General features: G+C 43.3%; 2 protein-coding genes and 2 non-coding genes across 4 annotated transcripts; 2 read left to right on the top strand and 2 right to left on the bottom strand.

The window, feature by feature from the left end:
* Positions 1-1243: 1243 nt before the first annotated feature.
* Positions 1244-2503, top strand: crhb (corticotropin releasing hormone b). Its single transcript, XM_010734210.3, has 2 exons — positions 1244-1466; positions 1859-2503. The coding sequence occupies exon 2, from the start codon at positions 1879-1881 to the stop codon at positions 2383-2385; it is 507 nt and encodes a 168-aa protein (XP_010732512.1). The 5' UTR covers positions 1244-1466; positions 1859-1878; the 3' UTR covers positions 2386-2503.
* Positions 2504-3947: 1444 nt separating this feature from the next.
* trim55b (tripartite motif containing 55b) lies at positions 3948-8787 on the bottom strand. The gene is made up of 8 exons (XM_027274014.1): positions 8152-8787; positions 7416-7585; positions 6628-6805; positions 6432-6527; positions 5503-5736; positions 5389-5411; positions 4899-5023; positions 3948-4801 (listed from the first exon to the last, which is right to left on the bottom strand). The coding sequence occupies exons 1-8, from the start codon at positions 8278-8280 to the stop codon at positions 4629-4631; spliced, it is 1128 nt and encodes a 375-aa protein (XP_027129815.1). The 5' UTR covers positions 8281-8787; the 3' UTR covers positions 3948-4628.
* Positions 8788-11695: 2908 nt separating this feature from the next.
* trnaa-agc (transfer RNA alanine (anticodon AGC)) lies at positions 11696-11768 on the bottom strand. Its single transcript has one exon. It is a non-coding gene; the product is annotated as a tRNA-Ala (tRNA).
* A 387-nt stretch (positions 11769-12155) lies between these two features.
* On the top strand, positions 12156-12241 carry trnay-gua (transfer RNA tyrosine (anticodon GUA)). Its single transcript is given in 2 exon segments — positions 12156-12192; positions 12206-12241. It is a non-coding gene; the product is annotated as a tRNA-Tyr (tRNA).
* Positions 12242-12623: the final 382 nt, after the last annotated feature.

The following is a 12623-nucleotide window of genomic DNA, read 5'->3' as shown; positions in this document are numbered from 1 at the left end:
AGCAGCACCGAGCACAAAGAGCGACAAAGTGAAGATGCTATAGGAGAAACAATTTCACACCATCTGAAAATCACACTCTGATGCCTACTCACTAATCTAATCCACCTTCCGTATGTGAATTTCTGAAAAAGATGGCAGATATTCATGAAGGAAAATCCACCTTCTACTCCATGATTACATTTTACAAAAATCAAATGTTCGCCTCTGCTCTCTCTTAAATTGACTGTTTTTTTACTTGAGTGCACAGTGTGTGCTAAGTCACTTTGACCTCTGCATGTACTGTATGTCTGGAACTTTTTCTCCGGGCTGAATGTCTGGGTGAAAAAAAAAGTACTGTTCAGGAATTAATGGAAAAGTGTTTATTATAAAAGGTAACTTAACAAATATGTGGAGTTTATACTTGTGAGAAAAAATGCCAACTTTTGAACATTTTTGACATGAGTATTAGTCATGAGGTGTAACGTATAAAGTGTGAAACATACAGAGAAACCGACAAGTGGGACTTCAACTTTTTTTGTCATCAAACTGTTTAAAATTCAAATGGCTCATCTGGTATTGGATTAAGCTCTCCATCTTGAATGCGTGGCTTGGCGATGGGCCCCTCTGGAGTGAGGTGGCCGAGGCACCCGGTGGCAGAGGTAGTGACGTACGTATGTGCAGCAGCAATGAATCACTGGAAGACAATGCCCCTCTCTCAGCCAGAGCTGTTTGCTGATGCACGTTCGCTGAATACAACACAGGTCAACTGAGAGACAGCTTTGGAATCATTAGTATGGTGCAACATGCAGAAACAAAGTCTGTCCTGCAGATTGCACCAAAATAAACCTGTTGTGCCTGCAACTATTTGATGCATTTCAACTCTGTTTAGTCTCATAATTATTTATGCATTTATGCATTATGGCTCTATAAGTGTTACCTTAGTGGATCAAAAATGAAAAGGTGCTTCATAAGGTGTATTTCTGTCATGCAAAAGCACATTTAAATACAATTCTGGACACATCATGAAGCTGTGGAAGCAAGAAAGAAAACAGCACAATGTCAAACTTATCTTGACCTTATACTCAGTCGTTCACTTTTGTGCATTTTCCTCTCAGAATCCACCGCAATTATCCCGAACTAACTCATTCAAGTGAAAATGCCAGCAGGTGTGGCACCTATAGGGCTATTCTGAAAGCACAGAGGTAGACGCTCGTGCACGCGCGCGCACACTCACATATGACTCATCTCATCTAAACTAAAGCACTTTGTCAGAGGCGTCCATTCACGTTACACCCATGCAAGAACGCGCAGACTCAATCTCAGCTTGAAGCGCGACACTTATAGTGAGGTTGGCTATATAAGTCCACTCAGCATCTACTCTTTAAGTAACTATATACTTGTTTCTTCAAAGGAGTGAAGGAGGGCGGCATCTCGCCAACTACCTGGCAACCTACACGTCTGTACTGGACCTCCTCTAAAGACTGAAGGTACGAAAAGCTTCATTTATTTTTAATACATATTGTGACTTTGTCTGCATGCCTTCTTTGGTTTGTTACATATTCTCATTTTCTCGGCGGAACTGAACTTCAAACAGAGCTGATGAAACAGATCTTTGCTTTAACAAATTTATTTACAAAAGTAGATTTTTGTCCTTGATTTTGTTTTATAGTACTCAAACAAGCATGGGTGGCAGGGACACCTTCACAGTTTATCCATAATAATCTAAAAATCCTCTTTTTACGCATGAAATATGCCACATTACATTTATATAATGTCTTTCTTTCGTGCGTAAATTTCTCATTACGCAGCACATTTCTCTTGAATTTGGATAAAATAAACATGAGATGAAAATAACCCAGGCATTTGTTTTTCTTCTCAGATTCCTGCTGATATCCTGACATGAAGCTCAATTTACTTGGAACCACCGTGATTCTGCTAGTTGCCTTCTTACCCCGCTACGAATGTCGGGCTATTGAGAGCCCTGGCGGTGCCCTGCGCGTCCCAGCTCCCCAAACCCAAAACTCCCAGCAGCAACAGCAGTCTGGTCCCATCCTGGAGCGGCTTGGAGAGGAGTATTTCATCCGACTGGGCAACGGGGACTCTAACTCTTTCCCATCATCGTCCATGTATCCCGGCGGATCACCTGCTATTTACAACAGAGCATTGCAACTCCAGCTGACGCGGCGTCTTTTACAAGGGAAAGTTGGGAACATCAGGGCGCTCATAAGCGGCTTCGGAGACCGCGAGGATGAGTCGATGGAGAGGGGAAGGAGGTCCGAGGACCCGCCGATATCCCTTGATCTGACCTTCCACCTGCTCCGGGAGATGATGGAGATGTCCAGGGCGGAACAGCTGGCCCAGCAAGCGCAAAATAACAGAAGAATGATGGAGCTCTTCGGGAAATGAAGACCTCTTTCCAGTCCGCCAAAGATCTCCCTTCCTTTTCTTTTATTTCTTTTTTCTTTTTTGCATTTTTACCATCAGCACAAAACATGCTCTGTACAATATAGTGCTGCTTTATCACTCTATTATTTATAGCTTTAACCTCAAACTATGGAGCGGAACGGGCTTGACTTATTATGATCCGATTGTACCTTGCCATTTTAATGTTGGTGTCAAATCTGTAGAATTAACACCGTTCTTCATATTTGAGATGAAATACTTTTGGTTAAGACATGGAATAGTGCATTGACAAAAACTGGCATTTTGTTTTAGATTATGAATCACTGTATTTATGACATTTATGTTTGTTAATAAACTTATGTGCAACCAGTCATTTTCTGTTGTGCAAGAGAATGTCTTATATCTATATTTTTTAATAAAAAATTAAAAGCAATGGTTACACTTCTCTGTGAATATCCTTACATATGAATTAATAGAAAGCTAACTATTCCCACTTATTTTAATTACTAATTAGATTAACGTACGCCTTCGTAATGGTTCCTGACATATAGATTTTAAATTGGAGAAACTGCATAAAGGTTCATGGCAAAAAGCAAACAGTTGGTTGGAGAGAGAGCACAAATGGCCACTGCATCTTCTTCGTCTTGCCTACACAAATATTGATTGATCAAGAGAGGTTTTTCTAACAGAATATAAAAATCTTATATGGTGTAACCGTGGCATTGCTCTGGAGCCAAGTCGTGGGTTAACACCGTGCCTCCTCTCTTACACACAAACACAAAAAGAGCTGTAACGACAAAAAAAACATTTATCAAACATGTTTATAAGGATGTTGTAAGAACATTCATCCGGCGCCCCTTTCTCCTAAACCCTTAATCCTCATGAAGCAGTCTTCATTATACCAGCAAGAGGCAACTGAAAGATGCACCACTGATAGCTAATGAGTGTGAAAGATATTGTGTGTGTGTGTGTGTTTGTGTGCATGCTGTGATGATCCTTGACCCACAGTGTTAGGGTAAACTAAACAAGAGCTGTGGGTGTGAGTCATCCTATTCTGTTTGGCCCACTTAGCAACTTAGGGCTTAGTGCTGCATTGAGCCCATTTGTAAAGGATCCAACTCACTCACAGAATAATTACATGGGACTACCTCAATAGTGGAGTCAGAGGAAAGGTGAGACCATCGCAAGGCAGCAAACAGAGAACTGGGAACCTGAGGTTCGCTGCATTCTGATATGGACATTAGTTTGTAGCCAGGAACGATATCAGGACCACACTGTAGATAAACTGTCTGAACAAGATATAAAATTGGCGCTAATACGTCTTCTGGGTGGATTTTGCTTTGACAGAAATAAACCAAACCAGTGTGTGAAGGGGAGATAAAGGGAAGGAGTTTTTTTTTTCTGTACACATACACACACAGACGCACAAACGTGTAGGGTGTTACACAAAATCTATTTCATTGGTAATTCAGTCCAGGCACAAATTGCCACACAAAGTACAGCGACGCGTGTGGTAGAGAGATGAAACAGTTGTGGTATCAAACCAAGACTTGAGAAATCCTGTAGGTGTTTGTACAATTCTGTTTTAATGACACTAACATATCATACACAATAACAGGGCAAAAACATGATGTTTTTTGTCCATGATAGGAAAATATACCTGTGTTACACACCAAAGAACACAACACATAATACAGGCTGTTGCATGTATGAAACGCTGAAATATTACAGTGATAGTTTTGTACTCTGCTACCCTACTCATAAAGTCATATCGGTCATTAAAAAAAAAGTATACGACAGGGAGGGATACCTGCGGCCCCCTTGTCGTCCTCTCTAATCATGTAGTTTAAGCATTGAGTCGCTAAAGGTCAGCTACATAAAAAATGTATGAATACGTCTAAATTCTGGAAATAACCAGTAGACACTCAAAGCCTGTCAAAAAACAGCTAAAGGAGGAACTAAAATGTGTATTTAATTATTCAAAAAAGCACATAAGATCAGTGAGTATGCAGTGATGCACACTAACACAATTAAAGAGAGAGAGAGAGAAGGGAATCGCAACTTTAGTCTCTTCCTTTAGATCTACCTCAGCAACTCAGACTTTCCCTTCAGCACAGACCTAAATCCGTCACGTTGTTCCCCAATCTGGGAGAAAAAGTATCACAACTGACCTGAAATTAACATCTAGGAGCAAACTCTGCTCCTGGTTTAGGGGTTGTTTAGGCCGGTGGGTGGGTGGCAGACGGCTAGGTCGAGGCAGAACTCATGGCTGTGCTTGGGGGGGAGTTCACCTGTTGTGGGGCGGAGGGTTGGACAGAGGCGGCTGAAACAGCACTACCTCCTAAAACAGTCTGAGCCCCCTCTCCTTCCTCAGCGCCTGCTTCTCCATCCTCATCCTCTTCGTCCTCGTCTTCGTCATCTATAGAAGGAACAGGAAGGGAAATAAAAGTGAAGATTATTACAAGTCTGAGCTGAGAGCAGGAAAATGCTGCCACCGTCAAATCTGTTGTTGTCACCTTGGATGAAGTCAATGCTGCGCAGGGCCTTGCCCTCTTTCTTGAACTCAACTTTGTAATGATCCATATTCTCATAGCCACGTTCAACTTTGTCCAAGTGTGCTGTACTGGATGCATCTGCAATCCTGAGTACACAAAGTGCAATTAGCATTTTATAAGGAAAGAAAATCACACGCTTGTTATGCATCATTAATCTGTGATTTTTACCACATTCCACAGGTTATTTCGGGAGGCTACAGCTAAAGATAGCTCTTTGCTACATTTCACAGAATTAGCTTTGACAGCTCCCAGACAGCAGGTGTGATCTTGCTGCGTTAGATTGTTGGCTTTATGTGGAGGTGCAGATGTATATTTGGTAAATCCTTTCGCAAGAATATGACACCAAACACTGCAATCAACAAAAGGGAACAAAAAAAAAGAAAAAAATAGACATACCCCGTTGTAGTTATTAATATAATATTCTAACAGTGAGTCAGAAACATGTACTCACATTTTGAGGAGAGGCTTTGTGTTCTGAAGGAGAGAAAGAACAAATATCCAACTCATACATAAAATACTGGCAACCAGTTTAAAAGTTTGAACCCCATTTGGTATTGACTCTGACCTGTAGAAATAAAGCCATTTCCGGCTCCTCCATAGTCTGGATCCCCTTCTCCACAATCTTACAGCTCTCCTCCAGGTGGTCTCCGTACTTCCTTGTCAAACTCCGGATATAGTTCACCTTCTCTTCCTGTTCGACCGTCACCTTCTGACTCATCTGCCTCTTCTTCTCCTCCAGGATGGTGTAAAGCTGGTCGAACTTCTCGCACACCAGAGTCTTCTGCCTCCGACCGTTCTCCTAAACGTGCGTGAGTGAGAGACGGAAGCAGACACAAGCACACATGCATATACATTGACATCTGAAAGTGCATTCATTAATTGCTTATCATAGTTTTGTAGGTGTAAAAATGAAATGCAACTCTTGGGTACAACAGAGTTTAGATCAAGCCAAAGAAAATGAGGTAATAGATGCTTTCTGTGTACGGCTGTGTAAATACTGTGAACAACAAATGTTCCAGTTCGCCCGTCTTCCACCCATCCGGTAGTGCCATATGTGCAGGCAGGACAGTGAAGCTCATTCTGCATGTCTGTCCTGAGTAGCGACACCGAGGGTAACACATGGGGGACTGGAGCCAGTCCAACTTCCTCTCTTACTATGTCCAACTGTGGCACGTGAAGCATAGGAAAGCTGTCTGTTCTCCCTCCATCAATTACACTGGGCCAGAAGCAGGATGGAGTGTACCGCTAAGTGCTTATAGAAGAAAATGTGGGAAAGAGAGACAGGCGGAGGCATCAAAACATTAATTTATCCTCTCGCCATCTCTCTGTCTGAATCTCAGAGACAGATAAAAGCAGAGAGAGTGGGGGGTGACAAGGACACATTCGGTCTGTTCATACGTCTGTGCAGGTGAGTGCAGGTACATTAGTGTGTGCACAGAGCGAGTGCTTGCTGTGTGAGTGAGCGGGCAGGCGCCGCAGCAGTTGGACACTGACCTCTATGGCACGACAGGCTTCTTCTAGCTGACTAACGATGCCTTGCATCCTGTCGTTGTTACCAACCATCATGGCAATCCCGTCACTCAGCTCTGTCTGGGGTGCAAGGACATGGCAGGGTAAATACCCGAATAAATGTTTCATGGTGACGAATGTTCTTATTCTTCATGACCTCCATGAGTATTTCAGGCCTCACCTTCTTTGTCTGGTAGATGCTGGTGATGGGCGCCACCTCGCAGTTTACGTGAGCACCAAATACCTTACACATGGAGCACGTGGGCACACTGTGGGTGACGCAGTAAATGTTGATCTTTTCATCCTCGTGAACGTCACACATGGGCGTCTCCTGCTTTCTCTCCGGCGCTGGCTTGCTGCTGTTGAGTTTGAAAGACAACAGTGGGATCTTCCTGTCAGGTCGCTACATTTCGGCGCATATTGATGCGACACGTAATGTCAGTTTGATAATGCCACAGGTACACATCTCGGTAGTTTATTGATGATCCATCAGTCTTGCCTTGCTATGCACATGGACTGCACCGCACTGTAATCAATACATCATCGGAACACTGCATTGTAGAGGCATGTGTGCAGGTGTATAGCATTATAATTGACTACTATTATTTCAATCTTCTATGAATGATTCGTACTTACATTTAAATGTCACTCAGTACATCAGTTACTGTAATTATCCACAGAATATTTCACTCAGATATCTAATTTTGATCCACCATGAGGTTGAGCATCGTGAGTGTATGGTTGTTGTGGATCATATGTCATACAAGTCTTGTGGCTATGCAACCATCTACTCACCATCTGTGTAGATAGATGACTAAAACTAGAAACCCCTTGTCATCCAATTCAGCTATCTGACTCAGAAGCCACTGGCACTGAGGCCCAACCAGCAATGCTACATTTCCTGCCTTCACACCGCCAGTTTATACGTATTCAAATGAGCACGGTACATCTGTGTTTGATCTGTCTCACCTGCTGGACTCCTGTTTGAACATATCGATGATATTCTCCACCAGCAGGTTCCTCTGGAGCCCGTAAACACCATGCCTGTCCAGAACCACCTCATGTCTGCAGGACGGGCATCGGAAGCGGCCACCAGACGTCAACGAGCCACCTCTTGTTGGGAGGTACGGATTTGACGCCTGTGGACAGTGTAAACACATGATTCAGTATGACAGCACAGGGTTTAAATAAATAGATTCATCTCAATTGCAAGCATCATTATTTCATATGCTACCACCCCCACACTGGCTAACAGATCTTTTAATGCAGGGACTTAAACACATGACACTTCATTTAAATTCAAGTTTTCTGATGGTAATGAATCATTAAATCAATAATGTTTGTAAACGCAGCCTTACATTTTCATTATGAACACTTTAATTAGGTGTGTAGTAGTGAATACAGATTAATACAGTACAGTTAATCTGAAAATAGATAGTAAAGTCTCAGCCTCATTTAAAAGAGGTGGATAAAGTGTGTTTACCCCCTAATATAGCCAAGGTTGTAACACGCAATGTGCTGATTTTCAGTCTAACACTAATTACATATGATAACATATAGTTCCTAGTTGGGCCTGTAGGGCATTTTTTTTAAACAATATTAGTAGTTTACATGACATAAGCTGTATATACATCAACAGTGTTCCTAAAACTAATAAATATGTTTCTCTGAATACAAAAAAGTGTCTTTTTGTTTAGTTGCTTACCTGAAAAATATCATTGGCACATTTTCTGCAGAGGTTGTGCTGGCAGGGTAGAATAACCACAGGCTTTGTAAACATCTCCAGACATATGGGACAAATCAGCTGTTTCTCCAGGTTATCCATGCTGTTCATGTTTGGACGTTAACAAGACATACAACACTATCAAAACTGAACTGGCTAAGACGCCCAAAAGCTGGTGAAGTTAATAAAGTAGTCTAGTTTCTGAAAGCGATCGACAGTAGGCCTGAGGAGTGAGCCCTGCTGCTCTTGTCCTAGCGGGTGTGGGCTCCTATCTCGCTGGTGTCAGTTCTGTTTTTAGCAGCTATTGCTGTCACGTCTAAGGTTGCCATTTTTACCTTGCCCATATTTGAAACTGAGCAGGGCAGTACTGAACAGCTGCCTATACACCGGCCTCTACATCCACCTCTACACACTGCTGTGTGTGACTGTGACTGTGGTGTATGCAGTGTATGTACATGTGTTTTAGAGGGGGGTGGAGGCTTTGCATCACTGCTACAAATCTGTTGGATGTCGAGGTCAAAGGTGTGTAAAATGTATAGAAATAAAAAGTACACAAATGATCCTTACTTTAGCAACTAAATCTTGTGTTTAAACAATACACGAACAGCTGTTTTTACATAAGAGGGTATATAAGAACTAAACAAATAATCAAATTTTACCCTTTGAAAAGTTAACTTGGCCTGTATGCTATTTTCTTTTCTTTTCTTTTTTAGATTGCCTTTAAAATGTATTTTTATAACATTAACTTACTACAACAGAAGGGGAACATTGTGTTTTATTGGGATCGCATCCTATAACATTTGGCTGACTATTGGCACTGTAGTTTGTGGAAACATTGTAAATCATCTCAGCCTAAAACAAATATTTTGGAGAATGCGGGCATCGAGCCTGCTACCTCTCGCATAAGCCCAAAGTAAACCCGAAGTAAGCCCACATCAGCCGAGCACGTTCGTCCTGTGGACTTACTTTTGTCCAATCACGTCCCTCCTTGTGGGCTTACTTTTGACCAATCACGTCTCTCCTTGTGGACTTACTTTTGACCAATCACGTCCCTCCCTGTGGGCTTACTTTTGACCAATCACGTTCCTCCCGCTGCTGCTTATATTTTGGCCCGTCGCGATCATTTCCCCTCTGACTATCCGTCCGTGCTTTGGTAAGTAATGTATTACTCTGTGTTTGAACGCACATATCCATATAAATACATATAGCTGGCTTTAATGCCACAAGAAATTTTACCACAATTTTATGTGCGGTATACCAATAAACTTAATATGTACAATTAACGATGATGCGCAAGCAACACCATTGCACGGCCGCATCTACTCCTATGTTCAGGTCCAATTTCCTAACTACAAAATATATATTTAGACGTTCAGGAAGAGCTTGAGATGCTAAAAGTGAAGCCGGTTTAAATGATTGGAAATGTGGTTTTGGACAGAAATCGAGCTTTTCAAGCAGTTTTTCCTCTCAGAGGCGTCAAATGTCACAGGAGCGGCTGCGGTTGATTGCTCTGCTCTGATTAAATGTCACAGGAGCGGCTGCGGTTGATTGCTCTGCTCTGATTGGTGGACTCCACCTGGCCCCTCTCACAGACAGACAGATGCACAGACACACAGCAAGGGCTGGCTCACTTCCGGTGGCAGCCTGAGCTGCCTCAGACACTGCTAGCTGCCACTGCCCTAGCAGTGTCTGAGGCAGCTGCCACTGACCTGCCGTGGCAGCTGTAGGTATCTGAGGTCAGTATCTGAGGCAGCTGCCACTAACCTGTCGAGGCAGCTGCTGGTGTTTGAGGCAGCTGCCACTGCCCTAGCAATGTCTGAGGCAGCTGCCACCGACCTGGCGCGGCAGCTGGCGCGGCAGCTGCCACGGACCTGCCGCGGCAGTTGCCGGTGTCTGAGGCAGCTGCCACTGACCTGCCGTGGCAGCTGTAGGTATCTGAGGTCAGTATCTGAGGCAGCTGCCACTAACCTGTCGAGGCAGCTGCTGGTGTTTGAGGCAGCTGCCATGGACCTGCCGCGGCAGTTGCCGGTGTCTGAGGCAGCTGCCACCGACCTGCCGCGGCAGCTGCCACTGACCTGCTGCAGCAGTTGCCGGTGTCTGAGGCAGCTGCCACTGCCCTATCGGTGTCTGAGGCAGCTGCCACTGCTCCTCTCTCTCTCTCTCTCTCTCTCTCTCTCTCTCTCTCTCTCTCTCTCTCTCTCTCCTCCATGACAACGTTACAAAGCAGGTGGGCGTTGGACACCTTGCTCTCCTCCACCGTCTGCTGCAGGATGCTTCACAGGTGCTCCACTGAGTCTAGGTCTGGAGAGTGACCATCACCATCATCACCATCATCTTCAGCTTCCTCAGCAAGGCAGTTGTCATCTTGGAGGTGTGTTTGGGGTCGTTATCGTGCCCTGCGGCCGGTTTCCGGTTTCCTCAGTGCTGCCAGCGCTCATGCAGCCCCAGACCATGATGCTACCACCACCATGCTTCACTGTAGGCAACACACAGTTGTCTTGGTATTCCTCATCAGGCTGTCGCCACACACACTGGACACTATCTGATCCAAACTAGTTAGTTAGTTTAGTACATTTTTTAGTAAACAGGTTAGGAAATATTTTTGTTAGGTTAGTCAACAGATAGTTCTTGTTAGGTTAGTGAAAAGATCAGATAGTGTCCAGTTTTAGAGGGGGGTGGAGGCTTTGCATCACTTCTACAAATCTGTTGGATGTCGAGGTCAAGCATGTGTAAAATGTATATCAATAAAAAGTACACAAATGATCCTTACTTTAGCTTATTTTTCTAACTAAATCTTGTGTTTAAACAATACATGCACAGCTGTTTTTATAGAAAGGGGGTATATAAAAACTAAACAAATGTACTAAGCTAACACATAAACATCAAATCAAATCAAATCAATTTTATTTGTATAGCCCAAAGTCACAAAGTACATTTGCCTCAGAGGGCAATTTTGTACAGGGGTGACACCCTCTGTCCTTAGACCCTCGGTTCGATGAGGAAAAACTTGCCCACAAAAACTTTAACAGGGAAAAAAGGTGGAAGAACCTCAGGAAGAGCCACAGAGGAGGGATCCCTCTCCCAGGACGGACAGACGTGCAATGGATGTCACGTGTACAGGACAAATCAACACAAACATATTGTACAATTACAATGACTGACAAAATGACAATGAATCACAATGAATGATAAAAATGTAATAATATATGTAGTGGATGTCGTGCAGGATCACAGCAGCAGCCACGATCCATGAGAACCTGCTGGACGACAGAGCACAGAAACTCCGGGGAAGTTTGGTTAGTAACATCTAATGAATTTTTCCCCCTTGAAATGTTAACTTGGCCTGTATGCTATTTATTTAGATCGCTGGAAACCTCGTGCGACAAACTGAAGATTGCCATTAAAAGGTATTTTTATAACATTAACTTACTACAACAGGAAGGGAACATTCTGTAACATCTCTCTGACAATTGGCACTGTAGTTTGTAGAAAAATTGTAACTCATCTCAGCCGAAAACAAATATTTTGGAGAATGCGGGCATCGATCCCGCTACCTCTCGCATGCTAAGCGAGCGCTCTACCATTTGAGCTAATTCCCCTTCGAACACATGTTATAGTAGCTCGCTAATTTGCAGTCATCAGAATATCGAGAAACGCGTATATGATGTCTGGTATAATGTTGGTTTCTTGTGGTACTGTACGTGACGGATGAATGCTGAGGTCCTTTTGGTATTATTACTATTATTACGACAAACTCGCAAGCATTAATGAGTTAGCTTAGCGTCAGTAGCGAGCTAGCAGCTAACCCAATGATATCGAGTCATACAACTCAGGATAATCTCGTCTGTCTCGGCCTAGTTTAAACAATTTGAGCTGGAGCAGACGCGACCTTGCGATGATTATCACGAAATCATTAATTTAACTCGGTTTGCGTCGTATTTACATGACGGTATAAAAAGAGTGAGTTGGGTCAAGATAAACACCTCCCTTCGATAGCTCAGTTGGTAGAGCGGAGGACTGTAGCGGATACATGGAAATCCTTAGGTCGCTGGTTCGAATCCGGCTCGAAGGAGAGTTACTTTTTCCGAATATGCATTTTTGTATACAGTGGTCCCTCGTTTATCGCGGGGGATACGTTCTAAAAATAGCCCGCAATAAACGAAACCCGCGAAGTATGTTTTACAAGTATTATACATGTTTTAAGGCCGTAAAACCCCTAACCACACACTTTTATACACCTTTTTACACGCATATGTACAGTACTTCCTTAATCAGGACGCAGTGCGGTTCTCCCTTAGCCAATTTAGGACGCAGAACAAAATGCGCGCTCATACTGTACAGTACGCTGTAAAAAAAAAAGCATGCAAAATTACACTGATAAAAATCCGCGAAACAGCGAGTCCGCGAAAAGTGAACAGTGATATAGCGAGGGACGACTGTATTGCTTCGCTTCA

The sequence above is a fragment of the Larimichthys crocea genome, chromosome XXIII (genome assembly GCF_000972845.2).
Source record: "Larimichthys crocea isolate SSNF chromosome XXIII, L_crocea_2.0, whole genome shotgun sequence".
In the NCBI taxonomy this organism is placed as follows: domain Eukaryota; kingdom Metazoa; phylum Chordata; class Actinopteri; family Sciaenidae; genus Larimichthys; species Larimichthys crocea.
This window is presented reverse-complemented; position numbering and strand designations above follow the sequence as displayed.

Bases quoted from the DNA above. Each gene is read 5' to 3' on its own strand.
- crhb (XM_010734210.3), top strand. From the start codon at position 1,879: ATGAAGCTCAATTTACTTGGAACCACCGTGATTCTGCTAGTTGCCTTC.
- trim55b (XM_027274014.1), bottom strand. From the start codon at position 8,280: ATGAACAGCATGGATAACCTGGAGAAACAGCTGATTTGTCCCATATGT. The intron at 7,586-8,151 runs GTAAGCAACTAA...CACTGTCCACAG, and splicing joins GTGCCAATGATATTTTTCAG to GCGTCAAATCCGTACCTCCC. The intron at 6,806-7,415 runs GTGAGACAGATC...CAAACTCAACAG, and splicing joins TTCAAACAGGAGTCCAGCAG to CAGCAAGCCAGCGCCGGAGA.